Source organism: Coregonus lavaretus (assembly GCF_964263955.1).
Source record: "Coregonus lavaretus genome assembly, chromosome: 14".
Classification (NCBI taxonomy): domain Eukaryota; kingdom Metazoa; phylum Chordata; class Actinopteri; order Salmoniformes; family Salmonidae; genus Coregonus; species Coregonus lavaretus.
This window is the reverse complement of record NC_140001.1, coordinates 49472228-49495654: the sequence shown is the minus strand read 5'-3', so window position 1 is coordinate 49495654 and position 23427 is coordinate 49472228. Positions and strand designations below refer to the sequence as shown.

The 23427-nt window shown below is 40.9% G+C and overlaps 2 protein-coding genes across 2 annotated transcripts in view; both read right to left on the bottom strand.

Moving 5' to 3' along the window:
• osmr (oncostatin M receptor) overlaps positions 1 to 17509 on the bottom strand; it is a gene marked incomplete at both ends in the record, with an annotated part of 40845 nt that extends 23336 nt beyond the window's left edge. Inside the window, 4 exons of the mRNA XM_084176413.1 lie at positions 3800 to 4093; positions 13694 to 13850; positions 17082 to 17248; positions 17422 to 17509. Coding sequence (XP_084032539.1) covers positions 3800 to 4093; positions 13694 to 13850; positions 17082 to 17248; positions 17422 to 17509 — 706 coding nt within the window. The remainder of the gene's footprint in view (positions 1 to 3799; positions 4094 to 13693; positions 13851 to 17081; positions 17249 to 17421) is intronic.
• Positions 17510 to 18042: 533 nt separating this feature from the next.
• Positions 18043 to 23427, bottom strand: part of LOC311141772 (rho guanine nucleotide exchange factor 28-like) — a 92499-nt gene continuing 87114 nt past the window's right edge. Inside the window, exons 28-29 of the mRNA XM_084177226.1 lie at positions 22513 to 22867; positions 18043 to 21623 (exon numbers count right to left, since the gene is read on the bottom strand). Coding sequence (XP_084033352.1) covers positions 21427 to 21623; positions 22513 to 22867 — 552 coding nt within the window. The 3' untranslated portion in view covers positions 18043 to 21426. The remainder of the gene's footprint in view (positions 21624 to 22512; positions 22868 to 23427) is intronic.

Genomic DNA, 23427 nt, shown 5'->3' with positions numbered 1-23427 from the left:
TCTAAGTGAGTTTCAGAGATTGACAGATTATGAATGTCATCTGTTACTAGCAAATTATTGATTTCATGAACCTTGTTTCGTAAGCTACATATGTTAACGTGGGCTATTTTTTAGCACTTTTCTGGAATGCTTGATTGTTTATATTGCTTTACTTGGAAGCTTAGCAGAGGTAGACATGCTCAGATTATTTGTGTTAGTCCTGGGTGAGCTGCACACAGTGGACTTCCTGCTAGGGCACACCGCCTCAGTGCTAACAGTATAACTCTGGTTCATAGGCACATGATTACTGCATACAATAGCTGTAGGATCAGCAGAGGTAATCAGGGAAGTAAGAGGAACATAAATGAGGTTACTTACATTGTGTCTTCCCTGGGATAATGTACATTTACTGAAGCATTATGAAAATTTAGCGACACAATGGTAGGGATTAAATGAGCTGGGCTTGGGTCATTGATAAGTCTTTGCTTTAATTTGCAATGAAAACAACTTTCGGACAAAATTATAAACATATAATATCTGAAAATGTAGCTAGACTCTTAACCGTATACACGTTTTTTCCCGTTTGGTTTGTAGCTAGCTACAGCTTATTTGGCCCGTTGTTGTTCACACTGACCGTGTGCAGAAAGTAGTCAATCACAACTTTTCCCCACTGATCTTTGTCGATAGCGCCTGCTAAATTCTGGGCAGCAATGTTGTTGAGAGCAGTAGCAACACTTTTGCATTTCTCCATGGCTGAAGTTATATGTTTTTTTAAAGCCACAGTAGCAAGGATTATCTACACATACTGAGCAGCTCATGTTATAGACAGAAGCGTGCTACATGGCAGACCAATCTGAACCTATCTCTCGGCATGTCCAGCCCATCCATTATCTCTGCTAATCATGGGTAGCAGGAAGGTTCCTGTCTTTTTCCGTGACTAAACCAACTAGGGTCGTAATTTAACAATTGTATTTGTATTTACAGATGGCATACACATTTGTTATTAAGGTACATGAAAGTTCACATGTTCCAAAAGGCATTTCTGCCAAAGAACGCATTTTGATACAAATAAAAATAAAAGTGACGTGCGACATACGCCTAGCTTCTTGAAACGGGTCACAAATATAAATACTCGGTTTTATCTATTTTTCCATGTTTTATGATGTTAATCTGTTTGTTTCACTCATACACCCTGTTAAGCTAAATTATAGAGAAAATGATTCAAATTTCAAAATGTTAAAGTACGTTTGATATAGAATTTAAAATCCTCTAAAAGTGTTTACCATTATGCTACTGTAGCTCAATCTAAATCACCCACAGAGCTATTTCAAATTTCCACCTTGTTAGGTTCCACTCTGTTAGGTTCGACCTGGAAAATGCACCTAACAGGGTGGAAATGTTGTTAGAAAATATAGTAAATAAATGACTAATGCAAATATATACTTGTATTTGCATAATATATTTATATCTTATGTATATTTAGATACAGATTTGTTGCTAATTTCATTACAATTACTAATTACAGTTACATACAGTGGGGAGAACAAGTATTTGATACACTGCCGATTTTGCAGGTTTTCCTACTTACAAAGCATGTAGAGGTCTGTAATTTTTATCATAGGTACACTTCAACTGTGAGAGACAGAATCTAAAACAAAAATCCAGAAAATCACATTGTATGATTTTTAAGTAATTAATTTGCATTTTATTGCATGACATAAGTATTTGATACATCAGAAAAGCAGAACTTAATATTTGGTACAGAAACCTTTGTTTTCAATTACAGAGATCATACGTTTCCTGTAGGTCTTGACCAGGTTTGCACACACTGCAGCAGGGATTTTGGCCCACTCCTCCATACAGACCTTCTCCAGATCCTTCAGGTTTCGGGGTTGTCGCTGGGCAATAGAGACTTTCAGCTCCCTCCAAAGATGTTCTATTGGGTTCAGGTCTGGGGACTGGCTAGGCCACTCCAGGACCTTGAGATGCTTCTTACGGAGCCACTCCTTAGTTGCCCTGGCTGTGTGTTTCGGGTCGTTGTCATGCTGGAAGACCCAGCTATGACCCATCTTCAATGCTCTTACTGAGGGAAGAAGGTTGTTGGCCAAGATCTCGCGATACATGGCCCCATCCATCCTCCCCTCAATACGGTGCAGTCATCCTGTCCCCTTTGCAGAAAAGCATCCCCAAAGAATTATGTTTCCACCTCCATGCTTCACGGTTGGGATGGTGTTCTTGAGGTTGTACTCATCCTTCTTCTTCCTCCAAACACAGCGAGTTGAGTTGATGCCAAAGAGCTCCATTTTGGTCTCATCTGACCACAACACTTTCACCCAGTTCTCCTCTGAATCATTCAGATGTTCATTGGCAAACTTCAGACGGCCCTGTATATGTGCTTTCTTGAGCAGGGGGACCTTGCGGGCGCTGCAGGATTTCAGTCCTTCACGGCGTAGTGTGTTACCAATTGTTTTCTTGGTGACTATGGTCCCAGCTGCCTTGAGATCATTGACAAGATCCTCCCGTGTAGTACTGGGCTGATTCCTCACTGTTCTCATGATCATTGCAACTCCACGAGGTGAGTTCTTGCATGGAGCCCCAGGCCGAGGGAGATTGACAGTTATTTTGTGTTTCTTCCATTTGCGAATAATCGCACCAACTGTTGTCACCTTCTCACCAAGCTGCTCGGTGATGGTCTTGTAGCCCATTCCAGCCTTGTGTAGGTCTACAATCTTGTCCCTGACATCCTTGGAGAGGATGGCATATTATTATTATTATCCTTGGAGAGCTCTTTGGTCTTGGCCATGGTGGAGAGTTTGGAATCTGATTGATTGATTGCTTCTGTGGACAGGTGTCTTTTATACAGGTAACAAGCTGAGATTAGGAGCAAGTTAACAAACTGCTCCCTTTAAGGGTGTGCTCCTAATCTCAGCTCAATACCTGTATAAAAGACACCTGGGAGCCAGAAATCTTTCTGATTGAGAAGGGGTCAAATACTTATTTCCCTCATTAAAATGCAAATCAATTTATAACATTTTTGACATTCGTTTTTGTTGTTATTCTGTCTCTCACTGTTCAAATAAACCTACCTTTAAAATTATAGACTGATCATTTCTTTGTCAGTGGGCAAACGTACAAAATCAGCAGGGGATCAAATACTTTTTTCCCTCACTGTAGTTCCACCCTGTTATTGCTTTCCAGCATGTCATGCTTCATTCCACCCTGTTAGGTCAGTATTTTAAAATCATAATTTGACAATACCATCAAATGTTATTCATTTTCTGGCAACCTGTAGAGATAGAAGAGGCTGCAAATAAAGCGCTGTTTCTGATAATAGCATATGTTTCACTCAATAATCATTGTTTTATCATTATTTTAAGGGGGAAAATGAATGTGATAGGATAAGGGACATTTGATGTCTTAGAAAATCTAAATCTAGATATATGCAGTACATGTATTGTTAACACTTTCAGATAGTTAGTGTATGCCCCTAACAGGGTGGAAATATCTGATGGTCCATGTTTGAACAATCTGCCTATAATTATTAGGATTTATGTGCCTGAGTTTGACCAATATGTTTTTCTGAATTTCAAACGTCCTTTTTCTGACAGAATTATATATATATTTTAAATGTATACTTTTTCCCTAATAAGGTATGAGGTCCAAAAGGCACTGCATAGGAGGAATGACCAGGCTAACGTATGCCTAGGACAATGTAAATTGCTTTAACGTTTGTGAGATCTGCTATAACATTGTTATGACAGTTCTATGAAAGCCCTGTGACAGAGGTCAGATGGGCAAGAAAACTCTCCTCCATACTAACAGCTGATGAAGTTGGAGCAGTAGTTGTTCCTCTTCTCTGTTGTATCCTCACACCAGGAGTACACCCCGGAGCCAGACGCTTGTGTGATGTTTAGGTTGTGGACAGCGATGGCTGTGACTCGGTGAGTGATGTTGATCAGGGGGTAGCTGGTGGTGGAGTTGAAGGTCATATTGGTGATGTGGACGCCTCTAGGAGGGACACAGCAGAACAAGATAGTGGAGCCCTCCTTTAACACCTGCTGGTAGGGAAACATCTTGGTCTTTTTCCAAACTCTGTCCACTGTCTCTTGGGCTCCTGGATGGGGAAGGAGGAGATATAGATTATTAGGGGTCCAAGCCCCTAAGGGGCTAAAACCAATTAAGGCTATTCCTCCTAAAATGTTTATTCAAATGTCACGAATATTGATAAGAATTTTAAACATGACATAATCAAGTCTATATCTCATAACTCAAGGCCGCAGTGAGCAGGTCTGTGACCCTATCTGCTGTATGGTACCTTGACCTGGGCCTATCATGTCTGTTGTTTCACAATCAACATAATTTATTTTTGTACTATTTCCAAGCATACCAGAAACAAACATTTGAAGTTTCATAATGAAACTTCAGTCCAATGTGTTTGTGCAATAAGCCTGGGGAGGAGGTTAACCTTTACTTGTTTAGCCTCTTTTACATAAATATCACAGAATTAAACAAGCAAAAAATCCCCAGCCTCTAGCAAGAGTCATGATTGCGCAACTTTGATGAGATGATAGTTAAAAAGAGAAGAGGAAAAGGAAGAGGTCCACTTTCTTAAAAAGTGGCAAGGCACACAGATCTGATGACATGACAAGTGTTTTTATTTAAAAAAAAATGTATTATTATTTTTTATTTTTGTATTTATTTTTTCTGGGGGGGATGGATCAGCTTAATATTGCAGATAGATTGTATCTTCTATCAATGTAATTGTCTGCATCACTTCCAATCCCCCATGTTATTTATATATATACTCCCCTTTATTACTTTTCAACCCCGCCATCCTTTCCCTACTTGGAGTAAATTAGTGAACAACAATGTCCAGGCCTCTACTTCCAGTCTATACTTACTATCTACACCTTATGGACACAGTTAATTTTACAATAATTCTATTATATATATATATATATATATATATAATATATATATATATATATATATATATATATATATATATATATATATATCTTTGTTATTATTTGTTGTTATTTGTTATTAGTCCCATCCTTCAACTCTATTCAATACCTCCCATCTATCTCTTAAAACCATCCATATAGGATTTCTATTTGCCATATATATTTCAACCGTACTGTGATGTTTTACAAAAGTTCTGAACCTTTCTATTCTCATTGCTTCTACAGATTGTGAATTAAAAATATTTTTTTTTGCTAAAAGTATTATTATATTATTGATCGATTGACTATTACTTTTCAGATCACCCAGTAATGCTATCTGCAAGGTTAGCTCCAGGTAAATATTGCAATTCTTTAGTCATTCCTGGACCTGTGTCCAAAAACAAGCTACAAATGGACAGAACCAAAACAAATGATCTAATGATTCTGTCTCTTCACAGCTAAATCTGCAGAGCTGGGAAGATTGTATCCCCCATATAAATAACATTCTATTGGTAGCAATAATTTTATATAATAATTTAAATTGAAAGATTCTAATTTTTGAATCCGGTGTCGTTTTGCGTGTCAGTTCATAAACACTATGCCATGGGATCGGTACGTCAAAGATCTGTCACACCCTGGCTCTGGGACTCTATATGTTGAGCCAGGGTGTGTTCATTCTATGTGTTATATTTCTATGTTGGGGGTTCTAGTTGTTCTGTTTCTATGTTGGCCTGAGTGACTCCCAATCAGAGGCAACGAGTGTCAGCTGTGGCTGGTTGTCTCTGATTGGGAGCCATATTTAAACTGTCTGTTTTTCCCTTTGTGTTTGTGGGTTCTTGTTCCGTGTTGGTCTATGTTACCTAGGACGTTACGAGTCGTTTGTTGTTTTGTTCATTGTCAGTATTTATCACTATAGATAAATAAACATGTTCGTTCATCACGCTGCGCCTTGGTCTATTCCGTTCAACGATCGTGACAAGATCTCTTCCCAACTATTTTGCAATCTATATGGGATGGCTGTCAATCCTTTGGTCCTTAAGTGAAACTGATATACTTTTTTATTTATCACAGTTTTCCTTAACCAATTATGTTCTATAATGCAAGGCCGACAGACAAGTTCCTTACTTTCTCCCCCTTCCACTTTCCTCTTCCATTTTTGCGGTAAGGCTGCAATTATTTGGTTGTAATTTTGGGTAGAGCAGACATTTCCACATGTTTTTGTTAGCTGCATGTGCGTCATAACTCCACCAGTCCTACCGAATATATCATTTACAAAGATTATACCTTTTTTAAACATTTTGTCAAAAAATAAAAGGTTTTATGTCAATTAGTATATTTGAATTTAACCACAATATTTGTTGCATTATTTGTTCTGTCGTTTCTGGAGGATTACATTGAAATTGCAACCAACTTTCTATGGCTTGTTTTAGAAATAGTGATATTTGGGAGATGATTTCCTTTTCAAATAACTGAAAATGAGTGGTTGTAATCTGAATAAAGGGAAAAAGGCCATTCTTGAACATTGGGTGAGACAATCTTACTAATTTGCTTGAGAACCAGTTCGGATTTAAGTATAACTTTTGTATGACTGAAGCTTTTAGTGATAGGTCTAATGCTTTAATATTTAATAATTTCTGTCCTCCGAATTCATATTCTGTCACGCCCTGGCTCCGGGGACTCTAGTATGTTGAGCCAGGGTGTGAGTTTTCATGTGTTTATGTTCTAGTTGTTGTAGATCTATGTTGGCCAGGGTGGCTCCCAATCAGAGACGGCTGTAGCTCGTTGTCTCTGATTGGGAGTCATACTTAGGTAGCCGTTAGGCATTCATTATTTGTGGTTTCTTGTTCTTATTTGGTTTGTGTTCAACCGTAGACATCACGTTTTCGTCTGTTGTTTTGATCGTGTGATCATACTCTAATAAATATAAATATGTTCACCTTCAACGCTGCGCATTGGTCCTCCTCCTTAGACGATCGTGACAGAAGAAACCACCAGAACTGGACCAAGCAGCCTAGTGAGGAGCAGAGTGGGTGGACTTGGGAACAGTGGAGGAAGAGCTTCGAATGAGGACCTGAATGGCGGAGATTGGAAGCAGAAGAGCGAGAGTTGGGCGAGAATTATAGAGGCCTGGCCCACGGGGAAGAGAGACTCCCAGAAATTTTTAGGGGGGGGCTCACGACGTCGGACCAGCAGGAGGCCGCGATAGAGCGGCCCAGCGGGTTGCCAGAGGAGGCCGTCAGGTTACGGGGGCCACTGGTCGAAGAGGGGATGGAGGATGTAGAGGCACGGCGAGAGGTACTGGCGTGTGTTGCCAGTCCGGTCCGGCCTGTTCCTGATCCCCACGTGGGGCCAGTGGTGTGTGTTCCCAGTACGGTCCGGCCTGTTCCTGCCACTCGCACCAAGTCAGTGGGGCGCTTCGTCAGCCCAGCTCGGCCCGTACCTGCTCCCCGCACCAAGTAGGTGGTGCGCTTCGTCAGCCCGGTCCGGCTCGCTCCTGCTCCCCGCACCAAGTTAGTGGTGCGTTTCGTCAGCCCGGCTCGGCCCGCTCCTGCTCCCCACACCAAGCCAGTGGTGTGCGTCGTCAGTCCGGCACGGCCCGTGCCTGTTCCACCGGTGGCGGGTCCGGCACCGGTCAGGTGCTGCGTCACGCCGGAGCTAGAGCAATCCGCTCCACCAGTGTTCAGTTCCACTCTGGTCAGCAGGGCCAGACCGGACCAGGGGTACTTTGGGGGGTTAGAGAAGGAGTGGGGGTCATGTCCGGAGCCGGATCCGCCGCCGAGGCGGAGTGCCCACCCGGTCCCTCCCCTGTTGTATTTGGTTGGCGCGGTCGGAGTCCGCGCCTTTAGGGGGGGCTACTGTCACGCCCTGGCTCCGGGGACTCTAGTATGTTGAGCCAGGGTGTGAGTTTTCATGTGTTTATGTTCTAGTTGTTGTAGATCTATGTTGGCCAGGGTGGCTCCCAATCAGAGACGGCTGTAGCTCGTTGTCTCTGATTGGGAGTCATACTTAGGTAGCCGTTAGGCATTCATTATTTGTGGTTTCTTGTTCTTATTTGGTTTGTGTTCAACCGTAGACATCACGTTTTCGTCTGTTGTTTTGATCGTGTGATCATACTCTAATAAATATAAATATGTTCACCTTCAACGCTGCGCATTGGTCCTCCTCCTTAGACGATCGTGACATATTCATTATATAAATATGCCCTTTTAATTTTGTCTGGCTTGACGTTCCAAATAAAATTGAATATTTTTTTCTCATATAATTCAAAAAACTGTTCGCTAGGCGTAGGCAAGACCATAAGCAAATAGGTAAACTGGGATTATACTAAAGAGTTATTCAGGGTGATTTTTCCACAAATTGACAGGTATTTTCCTTTCCATGATAGTAAGATCTTATCTATTTTTGCTAACTTTCTATTAAAATGCATTGAAGTGAGATCATTTATTTCCTTTGGGATATGTATTCCGAGTATATCCACATCACCATCAGACCATTTTATTGGTAAACTACATGGTAATGTAAATTTTTTATTTTTTAGTGATCCAATACGTAATATAGTACATTTGTCATAATTTGGTTGTAATCCAGAGAGGTTAGAAAATGTATCTAGATCCTCTATGAGGCTGTGGAGGGATTCTAGTTGTGGATTTAAAAGAAAACATGAATCATCAGCGTACAATGACATAGCTACAATAATAGCCAACATCTCGATGGCCACAATAAATAGATATGCCGATAGTGGACAACCTTGTTTCACTCCTCTTGACAGTTTAAAACTTTCTGAGAAATAGCCATTATTTACTATTTTACACCTAGGGTTACTATACATGATTTTGACCCATTTTATAAGAGATTCTCCAAAATTGAAATGCTCCAGGCATTTATATATAAACCCCAGTCGAACTTTATCAAATGCCTTTTCGAAGTCTGCTATGAATAGCAGGCCTGGTTTCCCATATTTTCCATATTGTTCTATTGTTTCCAATACTTGCCTTATATTATCTCCAATGTATCTTCCATGTAAAAAACCTGTCTGATTAGAATGAAAAATATCCGACAATACCTTTTTAATTCTATGCGCTATACATTTTGCTAGGATTTTTGCATCACAACTCTGAAGTGTAAGGGGATCTTTATATTTTCCACTTGTATCCTGTTTCAGTAATAATGAGATCAGACCTTCTTCTTGAGTGTCAGATAATCTACCATTTACATAGGAGTGGTTAAAACATGCTAATAACGGTCCTCTTAGTATATCAAAAAAGGTTTGGTATACCTCGACTGGTATGCCAACCAACCCTGGAGTTTTCCCAGACTTACAGTCTTTAATTGCATCCAGAAGTTCCTCCTCTGTAATTTCACCTTCATATGAGTCTTTCTGTGTGGCTGTTAATTTGACATTATCAATAGAAAAACAATCTCTACAATTAGCTTCAGTTAGAGGAGATGGAGGCGACTGAAAAGAAAACATATGCTTAAAGTACTTTGTTTCTTCCTTCAAAATATCATTTGGTGAATTATGGGTGACTCCGTCAACTGTAACCAGTTTCATTAAGTTATTTTTGGTAGCATTCCTATGTTGAAGATTAAAAAATAATTTTGTGCATTTTTCCCCATATTCCATCCAGTTTGCTTTATTTTTATAATATATTACACTTGATCTTTCTTGAATAAGTTTCTCCATTTCTTTTTGTTTTTCCTCTAATTTATTCTGAGCCTCTATGTTACAGTTTTTATTGCCATCTATCTGTTCTGTTAGACTTTCTATTTCCTTTCTTAGTATAAACTCTTTTGACCTAAATTGCTTTTGTTTTCGAGATGAGTACTGAATTGCATGGCCTCTAAAGGCACATTTAAAGTTGTCCCATACAATAAGGGGATTCGCTGTACCTATGTTATGTTGGAAAAAGTCAGTTATAAATTCCTTTGTTCTAATTATAAATAAATTATCATCCAATAGGCATTGATTAAATTTCCAATATCCTCGCCCACGTGGAAATTCAGTAAGAGTAATGTATATGCCTATTATATGATGGTCCGACCGCATTCTGTCCCCTATCAACACTTTTTTTTTTACTTTTGGTGCCAACGAGAATGAGATAAGAAAGAAGTCAAGACGACTATCTTGATTCAGTCTCCGCCATGTATATCTCACTAGATCAGTATATTTAAGCCTCTATATATCTACTAATTCTAATGTATCCATGACATTCACAATTTCCTTAAGAGCATGTGGGTGATTGTTTGTGGTGTGATTTCCTTTACGGTCCATTGAGCTATTTAAAACAGTATTATAATCCCCCACCATAATAATATTGTCTTGAATTGCTTGCAGGGTTGATCATTTATTATATATATTGTCAAAGAATTGTGGATCATCATTATTTGGTCCGTAAAGGTTATTGAGCCATATCTGTTTATGGTCCAATAACATATTTAAAATAATCCATCTACCTTGCGTATCTATTTTGACAATTTGCACATTCGCATCAAAATTACTATTAATTAATATCATCACCCCTTTTGAAATTCTTTGCCCATGGGAGAAGTATATTCCCCCCCCCCCCCCCATTCTTTTTTCCACGCTACTTCATCTCGAATTGTTGAATGAGTTTCCTGTATACAATAGATATTATATTCCTTCTCTTTGAGCCATGTAAATATTGTTCTTCTTTTGTTATTATCAGCTAAGCCATTACAATTATAACTGGCTATACTTATTTCACCATGCACCATAATGAGATACAAGTTTCAAGTCTATTTATCATTATATATGTTTGTAAATTTACCAATAAAAAATACCGTAATGATTGAGTGTCCATAGAGCTGTACCGTGATATTTGCATTGCTACGGAGTAACCCTTCAATTGTTCTCCACTAATTCCCCCGCTAAAGCCCCTCCCCATCCCAAATTGAGCCGTCATCCCAGTGATCAGCATCCCACCCACGTCCCTCCGGATCCCTAAGGCCCCGAGAGGCCAGGACCCATCCATCGAAAACAGCACACAGTGCCACCCACAAAACAGAAGCAGATTAACCGCCAAAAGCATTTCCAATGCTTTCACCTTTCTCTCTCTCTCTCCTCTCTCTCTCTCTCTCTCTCTCTCTCTCTCTCTCTCTCTCTCTCTCTCTCTCTCTCTCTCTCTCTCTCTCTCTCTCTCTCTCTCTCTCTCTCTCTCTCTCTCTCTCTCTCTCTCTCTCTCTCTCTCTCTCTCTCTCTCTCTCTCTCTCTCTCTCTCTCTCTCTCTCTCTCTCTCTCCTCTCTCTCTCTCTCTCTCTCTCTCTCTCTCTCTCTATATATATTTATATATATATATATATAACTATTTAAAAAAAATATGCATATCCTATTTTCCATCATTATCAATTAATATGCGTAATAATGTCGGCAGTTCACGCGTAGGATTCTAACTTATAACCCGGATTGCCATTGTATTACATTTCATTCATTGACAAGCAATTATTATCCTGGCAAATAATTCCCGTGGTCCATCCCATACCCCCCCCCCTCCCCCCAACATCCCCACCACCCCACAACAGATGCCAGACAAGCACACACGCACACTCACATACTCCAACACACTCAACTCCCCTCCTCCACAATCCACCATAAAATCAGATACTCAACGGCTGTTGTATCCCAGAGCCCAACTCGAGAAATAACCTGATTTACGAATGCACATACAGTTAAAGCTGATTGAGAAAGCATGCAGATTGAGCAGAAATTGAAAACAATGTGAGATTTGATTAATCTACTTAATCTATGTCAAGTCCTAGGTGATGAAGATCAGATCCACCCTCTTCACCTGAGACACAAACACTCTGATCCCCTGTTGTAACCATTTTCCCAAGCATCTCCGTGCGGTCAGACCTTTGATTATTTTGTGCCACCTGGGCCACAATGATAAACCACCCTCTCTGATTGTCCGAGTGTGACCCCCTCCCCATGGGTTACTGCAGCCAGTGTTGCCAGCATTGCCACTACCTGGGTGGGCGTACCCCACCGGAATCCCCACCGGCTAGGTAAAAGGTCGTCAAGGTCCTCATTAGCAGCTTTGAGAATTTCCTTATATATTATGCTCTCTCATCAGGGGGCTCTGGCTTTGTAGGACCAACCCTGCCAGGCAGGCTCAGAATCTTGAGGGGGCGGTGCTGCTCAAGTAGGTCTATGACCACATTTATTTATCTGTTTAGGCTGCATACTCACAGCAGGTCCATAAAAGAGATGGGAACTTCTCTTTGGTGTATGGGTCGCTCAGGTGGGTGTCCAGGTTATAGGGTTAGGGATCTTTCCATCATGATAGGACAATGAAAAATTAGATTAGATGTATACTATATTTAAAAATGTATATCCCTCATCTACACAAAATTGAAGGCTCTCTCTCACTACCCCTGCTCATAGACCCCCGGTCGGCTCTGGGATATGCAACCATTTCCCCTCTCACTCACTTAACGCCACACCTTTTCAAACACAAAAATGCACACCACATGGTTGACTGCGGAAGAAATGGGCAGAGCGTGCAAACGCACCCGCATCCACATCTGCCGCAAGGGGGAAAGGACGCCAGAGAGAACACAGGACCAACCACAACAACCTCCCGCCAAAAAAGCCATGTTCTAATTATTTGTATTTAAATATGTATTATACGTTTTATCCTTTTATAAAATACTATACTTACTATAAATGTTATTTAATATTACAATCCCTATCATTGCTAGTATCAGGTGCTCCAATATTCGACTCCTCTATTACAACTTTTAGAATAGCCATGGAGTAGTCTTTGTGTCTCTGAACATTTGGTTGTCAATATATAGTTTATCGACCACAAGTGCCACACGTTTCCCTTTTAATCTATTTTCCTTGAATATTGGATACAGAACTTTGCGCCTTTCTACAATCTCCCTCGGGAACTGATCATTCTTGCCTATTTTCGTGCCAGCAATTCTTTTTCCTAGGCTTTTCACCATAGCTTTATCTTTAAAAAAAGCAAATTTGGCAACGATTGGGCGCTCATATTTCTGTCCTCTTTTTCCGAAACGGTGTACACGTTCGAGTTGGATTTTATCGACAGCCTCGAGTGGGATTTGTAGCGCTGTATGCAGGAAGTCCTTCATAATATTCTCTGTTATTTCTCCCTCCTTTTCCTGAATACCCGTAAGTACTAGATTTTCCCTCATCGATCTAGTTTGGATGTCTAGTAAGGCTTCTCTCAGAAGGTTGTTCTCCTTTTTTAGTTCCCTAACGTCCGTTTCCATTTTAGAGACTGTCACTTTTAATTTTTTGGTTTCTTTCTCCATTACCAAAGCTTTTTCATCACTCATTTGAAGACTCGCGTTCAACTCTTTTACGTCTTTACTGACCAATTCTAGTATGCCCAATTTGTCATTTATTGACTTCAACAGGTCGCTTTCCACACTTACCATACCCAGTGGTGAAAAGCATATATCATCTGTATCAGTCGATGAGTCGCGTTTCCTTTTGGGGATCGGCTCTCCACGCTTATCTTCTGTCATGTTTGGGTGTTGCGTGTTGTTGTAATATTTGTCGATATATTTCTCTAGCCTTATGATCTGTTTTGTGTTATTATCCAGATTGAATTATATTAACTGCGAATATATGAAATGCTAATATTTAGTCTAACTTACTGATTTTGAATATTATGTTTTTATCTTGAGATGTTTTGTACCGCTTTCTATTCAATACACCAACATGACAAGTGTTAGAAGCATAGCCTTTTCTAACACCCATGAACAACTATATTTCTCACCATAATTGGTCTTCCATTGGCTCCAGTCACTTGGGTCTACGTGGCTGCAGAAACGTCGTATTCTGACTGAATGGTCAGCACATTGTAAAGGCAGAGTAGACACCCAGGTCCATGTTAGCGCTGAGTCACTACCCACAGGACAGCCACTCACATTACTCTATGGAATGGAAATCAGAAATGAAAACACAGAACAGTAAAATCTGACTGGTAGTACTGACTTTAACTGTCTTGTGTCATGTTTATTGTTCTGCTGTCATGTCTTTGTTTATTGTCTTGCTGTCAAGTCCCTTCCTGTGTACATTCGGAAAGTATTCAGACCCCTTCCCTTTTTTCACATTTTGTTACGTTACAGCTTTATTTAAAAATTGATTAAATTATATTTTTTCCTCATCAATCTACACACAATAATCCATATTGAAATGTTGGCACATTTATTACAAATTAAAAACAGCACTACCTTATTTACATAAGTATTCAGACCCTTTGCTATGAGACTCGAAATTGAGCTCAGGTGCATCCTGTTTCCACTGATCATCCTTAAGATGTTTCTACAACTTGGAGTCCACCTGTGGCAAATTCAATTGATTGGACATGATTTGGAAAGGGCCTCCCGAGTGGCACAGTGGTCTAAGGCACTGCATCGCAGTGCTAGCTGTGCCACTAGAGATCCTGGTTCGAATCCAGGCTCTGCTGTAGCCGGCCGCAACCGGGAGACCAATGGGGCGGCGCACAATTGGTCCAGGGTAGGGGAGGGAATGGCAGGCAGGGAGATAGCTCAGTTGATAGAGCATGGCGTTTGCAACGCCAGGGTTGTGGGTTCGTTTCCCACGGGGGGCCAGTATGAAAATAATAATGTATACACTAACTGTAAGTCGCTCTGGATAAGAGCGTCAGCTAAATGACGTAAAAATATAAAAAAAAATAATATGAAAGGCACACACCTGCCTATATACAGTGGCTTGTGAAAGTATTCACCCCCCTTGGAACTTTTCCTATTTTGTTGCCTTACAACCTGGAATTAAAATAGATTTTTGGGGGGTTTGTATCATTTGATTTACACAACATGCCTACCACTTTGAAGATGCAAAATATTTTTTGGGGTGAAACAGAAAACATGAGCGTGCATAACTATTCACCCCCCCTCAAAGTCAGTACTTTGTAGAGCCACCTTTTGCAGCAATTACAGCTGCAAGTCTCTTGGGGTATGTCTCTATAAGCTTGGCACATCTAGCCACTGGGATTTTTGCCCATTCTTCAAGGCAAAACTGCTCCAGCTCCTTCAAGTTGGATGGGTTCCGCTGTTGTACAGCAATCTTTAAGTCATACCACAGATTCTCAATTGAATTGAGGTCTGGGCTTTGACTTTGATACATATGCACACACCACTTTTCTGTTATTTGTTTTTTTTGAATGTTTTGAAAAAAGTAATTTGGACTATTTTGTGTATGTCCATTACATGAAATCCAAATAAAAATCAATTTAAATTACAGGTTGTAAAGTTTGGAACCACCAAGACTCTTCCTAGAGCAGGCCGCCCGGCCAAACTGAGCAATCGGGGGAGAAGGGCCTTGGTCAGGAAGGTGACCAAGAACCCAATGGTCACTGACAGAGCTCCAGAGTTCCTCTGTGGAGATTGGAGAACCTTCCAGAAGGACAACCATCTCTGCAGCACTCCACCAATCAGGACTTTATGGTTGAGTGGCCAGACGGAAGCCACTCCTCAGTAAAAGGCACATGACAGCCTGCTTGGAGTTTGCCAAAAGGCACCTAAAGGACTCAGAACATCCAAAATAAGATTCTCTGGTCTGGTGAAACCAAGATTGAACTCTTTGGCCTGAATGCCAAGTGTCACGGTGAAGCATGGTGCTGGCAGCATCATGCTGTGGGGATATTTTTCAGCGGCAGGGACTGGGAGACTAGTCAGGATCGAGGGAAAGATGAACGGAGCAAAGTACAGAGAGATCCTTGATGAAAACCTGCTCCAGAGCGCTCAGGACCTCAGACTGGGGCGAAGGTTCACCTTCCAACAGCGCATCCATTTTGTCACCAAAGCTCCATATACTACCCAACATTGTGACCTGTACGCTCTCGTTGGCTGGCCCTCACTAAATATTTGTCGCCAAACCCACTGGCTCCAGGTCATCTATAAATCCCTTCTAGGCAAATCCCCGCCTTATCTTAGCTCATTGGTCACCGTAGCAACACCCACCCGTAGTATGCGTTCCAGCAGGTATATCTCACTGGTCATCCCCAAAGCCAACACCTCCTTTGGTCGCCATTCCTTCCAGTTCTCTGCTGCAAATGACTGGAACGAACTGCAAAAATCTCTGAAGCTGGAGACACTTATCTCCCTCACTATCTTTAAGCATCGGTTGTCAGAGCAGCTTACCGATCACTGCACCTGTACACAGTCCATCTGTAATTAGCCCACCCAACTACCTCATCCCCATATTGTTATTTACATTGTTATTTATTTTGCTCATTTGCACCCCAGTATCTCTATTTGCACATCATCTTCTGCACATCTATCACTCTAGTGTTAATACTAAATTATAATTGTAATTATTTTGCACTATGGCCTATTTATTGCCTTACCTCCATAACTTACTACATTTGCACACACTGTATATAGATTTTCTATTGTGTTATTGACTGTACGTTTTGTTTATTCCATATGTAACTCTGTGTTGTTGTTGTTTTTTCTGCACTGCTTTGCTTTATCTTGGCCAGGTAGCAGTTGTAAATGAGAACTTGTTCTCAATTGGCTTACCTGGTTAAATAAAGGGGAAATCAAAAAATAAAAAATAAAAACGACCCTAAGGACACAGCCAAGACAACTCAGGAGTGGATTCGGGACAAGTCTCTGAATGTCCTTGAGTGGCCCAGCCAGAGCCCAGACTTGAACCCGATCGAATATCTCTGGAGAGACCTGAAAATAACTGTGCAGCGACGCTCATCATCCAACCTGACAGAGCTTGACAGGATCTGCAGAGAGGAATGGGAGAAACTCCCCAAATACAGGTGTGCCAAGCTTGTAGCGTCATACCCAAGAAGAATCTAGGTTGTAATCCCTGCCAAAGGTGCTTCAACAAAGTAAAGGGTCTGAAGACTTACGTAAATGTGATATTTCATTTTAAAATTTGAATAACATTCTAAAAACCTGTTTTTGCTTAGTCATTATGGGTTATTGTGTGTAGATTGATAAGGGGAAAAATGATTTAATCAATTTTAGTATAAGGCTGTAATGTAACAAAATGTGGAAAATGTCAAGGGGTCTGAATACTTTCCGAATGCACTGTATACAGTAATACAAGACAATGGTTCTGCTAGCAAACAAACACATACATAATCAATCAATTGGACAAATGGCCTGAACAGTGTTACTCACGTTGTGAACGATAGTGAGGTTGACTGTGCGTCCGATCTGTATTTCATAAGTATCACCACTTTCGCTTGCTAAACCAGTGTGGTTGACTTGCCACCTCACCACAAGGCTCTGTGTAGCAACATTAGCCTTCAGCTCAGATATTATTGGCCGGGGAGGTTTACTGCCTGCTAAAACAACAACATATAGCTAGCTCTCTTATAGGCATGCTCTTAATTCAACAATCACATCTGTTTCTGTGTAGATCATACATTTAATCTGACTGTAAATTGCTATGTACACTTACAATACTACACTATACAACTTTGAGTTGACCTTTGACTTCATACAAAAAAGGTCTTACCTGATTCCAAGCAGGATCCATTTAGATATACAGAGAAAGTTAAAAGGAACATAAGCACATTAATAAACCAGGATATACCGCAGTGCATCCTCTAACCTCTCAGAGCAAACTGTCCTGTTCAAATGAATGATACTAGTAAAACTACAGGTCTAATGTTGCTGAAGGTCCTTGTAGCCTCTGTTCCTCCAGACAGGTGTTCATTCACTGTCCACACTGACTGATTGTGAGTTGACGTCCAGGAGTGAATCAGAAGTAGTTATGATATTGACATTGGGCATTGTCAGCCGACAGGCTCAGTATTGAGCAATAATGTGGTTGTTTGAGTAGGAGTTGAGGGGACACTAGAGGGCACTGTGGTAAAGCAGCCTTCAGCATATGGACTAAATCTGTCCAATGGCAGCCTGTTGCTGATGGGAGTTGGATGTAGTTGCCTGGAAACTGATCTAAGGTCAGTAAATATTTTGGGGAGGACGTCATGACGTTGAAAATGTAATATTACTGAGTAATTGCATAGGCTATTCCATTGATAGTAGCCTGGCACGGATGGGAACAAGACAGCCTATATAAAACTGTGGACTATCCACCCAAAATAAAAACGCTATATAATTGTTGGTTATGCATTTTATAGTATTTAGTTAATATGGCACAAGGCACAGGTTTCTTTCAATTATACAGATATTACAACTTAAGGGGGAAAACATCCATATTACACAACATCAACAAAAACATAACATTTTACAAACAGTGCATGAATACGTCACAATAAATAACAAAGAAACAAAATCAAAATAAACCAACAAATCTGTAAGCTGTATTTTCTATTTAGAGTAATAAGCAAGCTATATTAAACAAACATCTTGACAACGGACATTTGGCACATAGTAGAGTAGGGGTGCTGAGGGTGCTGCAGCGCCCCCTGAAAAATCAGGATAAAAATAAATATATTCATAAAAATAAAAATACAATTATATATTTTTTCCACAAAAGTAGTGCACTTGGCCTTTACTAGTCCTGTAGTAGCGGACCGATATAGCCGTCTGTAGCGCATGCAACAACAACAAAAAATCGCAGCACCCCCCACCCCCAAACATCTTCCCTTTAAGCCCTAGTAGATAAAAACTCAAAGAGATCCCCAAAAATCCACCCAAAATGTGCATGTCATCAGTGAATTTTTTAATTGTTCAGTTTTTGCCGTGTACTGAAATTGCTTTATCTTGACAGCTGATTAGTTTTTTAGTTTTTTTACAGCTGATTAGTGAACAAAATACTAAAATATAGTTTTTGAACAAACTACACCTTTAACACTGAAGAGTGTGTCCTAACTTCTTATGGGAGTGCCCTGCATCCCTGTAATTCAACGAGGGAAATTAAGACCATCATACAAGTGCAACTAGGTTTGACAAGAGAAGCACAATAACACAAAGCACACCACATTGAAATACCTATAGTTTTTAGGAGCTTTTGGGAACAAAGGCACATTGGTTTGAGTATCCACTAAAGAGAGGGTTACTTACATACAACACATACTGCACTCTTAGAATTAGCGGCGACTCGAGGAACCCCAGATATCCTCAAGGAACACTTGGAGTTCCTCAAGGACTCATTGCTAGTCAATGGTTCATATTTGCACCTTTGGTTAGTTGAGAGGTTCTTGGAGGAACCTTTAATGTTGCAATGTAATAACAGGTTCCTGGAGGAACCATGGAGTAGAGCCGTGGCTTAGTAGGGGCGTGGCTTTAAGATATATATATTTTTTAAATGTCATTCCTGTTCATCTGTTCTGTTCTATTGTCTTCACATGTTAAAGTTGAACACTGACAGTTTTGTAGCTTTAATGAGGCTTACAGAGATTTAGGAGTTCCTCAAGAGCCTTTGCAATTCCCAAAGTTGGAATAGTTACAATTTATTAATACATGTAATCAGCTATGTTTATATTATTATTATGAAATAATAATAATAATAATTATTATTATTATTATATTAGAATATGTAAAATACATAAATATTGATGAAAAATTGAAATTTGCAGTATACAAATTTAAGATGATGAACAGGAATTACATTTAATCTCATGGGTCCCTAAAAATAACTATCTGAAAACCACGCCTCCAATAAGCCATGCCTCCAATCTTCAAATAGGCTGCCACCTCTACAATATATTATTAAAAAGGTTGAGAACTGAACCCCTCCCATCACAAAAAGGTTCCGGTTTGAATCTTTACCCAGCGGTTCCTCGAAGAGGGGTTCCTCAAACAACCTTTTTGAACTGGAAAGGTTCAGCCCAAAAAGGTTCTTCCAGGCAGCTTTACTTCTAAGAGTGTGTACGATAAGGCACATATTTCCCGCAAATAAAAATGCGTTCTTATTTCTGATTACATACAGGAACTCAAAACTTGACAAAATGCATTAGTATTTCCTTAAAGATCATACTTTCAGTCATGGCAATAACTAAATATGAGGACAAAAATGTTTTAAGTATACAAAACATTAAGATAACCTGCTCTTTCCATGACATAAAATGACCAGGTTAATCCAGGTGAAAGCTATGATCCCTTATTGATGTCACTTGTTAAGTTCACTTCAATCTATGTAGATGAAGGAGAGAAGACAGGTTAAAGAAGGATTTTTAAGCCTTGACACAATTTAGACATGGATTGTGTATGTGTGCCATTCAGAGGGTGAATGTGCAAGACAAAAGATTTAAGTGCCTTTGAACAGGGTATGGATAGTAGGTGCCAGGCGCACCGGTTTGAGTGTGTCAAGAACTGCAACGCTGCTGGGTTTTTCACGCTCAACAGTTTCCCGTGTGTATCAAGAATGGTCCACCACCCAAAGGACATCCAGCCAATTTGACACAACTGTGGGAAGCATTGGAGTCAACATGGGTCAGCATCCCTGTCGAACGATTGCCCAATTGTAATCACGCCTGCCTCTTTGCGAATGAGTGGAATCATGAACAGTGGTTTGTTCATTATGTTTGCCTGCGTTCCCCAGATTTGCTTCCCGGATTTGCCTTTTTAGCAGCACACTCACTACTCTCTCAAACTGCTAAATCTGCCCTCTCGCGGCACAGGCAGAGAGCGACGTGAAAGGACCTACCCCAGCTCGCAGTCAGCTCAATAGGCAACTAGTCTAGAGACACTGCTGACAGTGTGTTTGCGAGATGCCTAAAATTTAAAACTGTCCCGCTACTCCAGTCGTGTCTACAGACATCACCCAAACAAAAACAAACAAAAAAATCTCTGAAAATGAGTGCACAACTGGTAAATAGTCGCTTATAGATATGTCAGTCAGGTGGCTATCTGCCGGCAGAGACTTCTATTGCAGTAAGTTGAAGGGCTCTGGCTAGTATTAGCCAGCTAGAAGGATGAAGTAAGAAGCTAATGTTAAACGCAGCCTACCTCAGCAGGAGCAAAAAATACACTACTAAGTTATCATAATAACTTTGCTTTACAGAGAGTAGGCTACTGAGACAGACAGTGATGTGGCGCTCAGTGGTGAGGCTAAGGCAGGCTGCAATGCATGCAGGAGGAAGCAGATGAGACAGCGAGAGAGAGGAAGCAAGCAGAGAGAGAGATTAGTACAGTGGTTCCTAAACTTGGGGTCGGGGCCCGATGTGAGGTCCCCTGAGAAATTCTGTACTAATCTTATCAAACAAGTTAGGAACTTTAAAAATTTATGTTTTAATATGAACATATCCACATGGCCTATCTTCCCTATAGGCCAACATTAAAATGCAATCAAAATGCAAACAATACAGTTCTAAAAATGTAATGTGTTTTTGTTTCGTCGCTTCCGGACCTCACTAAAACTCAAACCCTAGTTACGGCCCTGCATTCCCATTTTTTGTCAAAAACATAGGAACTAATTATAACACTTTCATACTGTACACTTTACACACACGCACACACACAAAGGCAGAGAGGGGGTACATTCTAGACAGATGTACGTAAGGCAGCTGGCACTGCACACTTCTCCCCCATCACTCCATCAGTCTTGCATTCCTCAGAGGTACACAATGTTCTCCTCTCCTCCATCCTCCCCGTTCTGTCCATCCAAAGAGAGGTAGGCCTGTGGGGTGAGGAGGGGAGTGAGGGAGGCCGAGGCAGGGAAGTTCTCCTCGTACAGACCCAGGCCTGTGACCTCTGACCCCAATGAACGCAACAACCCCAGGGTCAGCCTGTCCCGAGGAGGGCTGAAATCTGACAGAAGAAAACAAGCAACATTATCGGCCGATCCCAAATCAACCCCTTGCACCTCCATCAACCTCTTGCCCCTCCCTATATGCATTTGTGTGGATCAGAAAGGACTAAATATTTGTAAGAAACATGTCAAAATTCCACCTAGCATATCAGAGAACAAGGTGGGGTAACTGTTACCACATTGCTTAAACTAGGGGTTCTCAAACCTTTCCTGTCCGGGACCCCTTTTTGTGATAGCAAATTCATCAGGGACCCCCTCATAATCAGAACACAACTCGAGTGAGATATAAATAGCATACAAGGAGTTCTACTATTGCTTTGGCAGTGCACGGCCCAATGAACCAATTCTCGGGCCCTGGAAGGAACATTTTAAAGGCCCATCTCTTGAAGTCTGAGGGAAAATAATTCAAGCAAATTTCTTGCAATTCTACCCATTTTTTTAACGGGACAGAGATATTTTTTGTTGTTGCAGTTTTAAAGTTAATGTCCTGCAATTCTACAAATTTTGCCATGAGGCAGAGAGAAAACTTGGCAATTTTAAATCTTAAATTACAGTGCATTTATGTTTTTTTTTTTATACATTAAGTATTGAGTTGAAAAATGTATAATTGTTGGAGTACTGTGGATATACCAATATCCCTGTGAGCCTCCCAGGCCCTTGTTGCCCAGGGTTAAGAACATCAATTATAGATTAATAATATTACAAGGTATTGTATTGTATTACACTCATTAAACTTATTTGTTTAATATGTTGTTGTTAGTAATGTGATGTTTTTATTTTTATCTGTCCGCAGTACCCGCGGATCCCACTTTGAGAAACCCTGGCTTAAACCATACAAATCCTCTGAGATCCACACAGATCTGCGGTCTATCACAGCATCATACTCACTGTTATTATTGGGCGCCTCATGTCCTGTGGTGAACCTGCTCCCAAAGGGGTTGTTTGGGGAGTTTCCTGGCTGGAGGTGGCTGTGCTGGGGGTGGGCATAGTGTTGGTGTGTCAGTGAGTCTGTGGCTGGTTTACTGTGGGCCTGGCTGAGCAGAGTGTTGAGGCTGTTGTAGAGGCTGGGCCTGAGGCTCAGGTTGGGGCTATGGATTGGGCTGTGATTGGGGCTGTCCTGGCTCTTCCTCAGCCCAGAGTGGAGGCTCTGGTGCTGGTTGTGGTGGAGACGATTCTGTTGGAGGGAATGGAGGAGAGCAGCCTCGTTGCCGTCCAGGCTGCCTGACCGACTGTGGTTGGACACCTGAGGAGGGGGAGAGGGTGGGGAGAAGAAAGTAGGAGTACATTTCAGCAGAGCACACTCACAATAACACAGACACACACAATCCTACCAACCCCCACACCCCACCTTACACATTTGTTCATATTTCCCATTTTTCTCTCTTAGATTCACATATTCACTCACTCCTTCCCTTTCTCTGTCTCACACCATCTTTCACCCCCCACCCCCCCCTTTCCCTCCTTGTCCCCTCCCCACCCACCTAATCTTGTTCACCAGACACTTCCACCCAATGCTCGGAAGGTCTGGTGGATCAATGTGCCAATTGTGACCTTCGTTAACCCAATAGAAAGAATGGAAAAAAAGTCCAGATTCATAGCCATTGGCTTAATCTGTAATGTTTTGATTATACCGGAAGCTACAAATCAGTAAGGAATCTTCAAGCTCTTCCTTTGTGGGTGTATATATCTAAACAGCATGCACAACATCAAGGTGTCAAAAGCATGGTTTCAAAAGCTTGCTAGGGAGACCCTCCCTCCTCTGATTGGTTATCGGACGGCCATGTCGTTGCCAATTTGCATAAA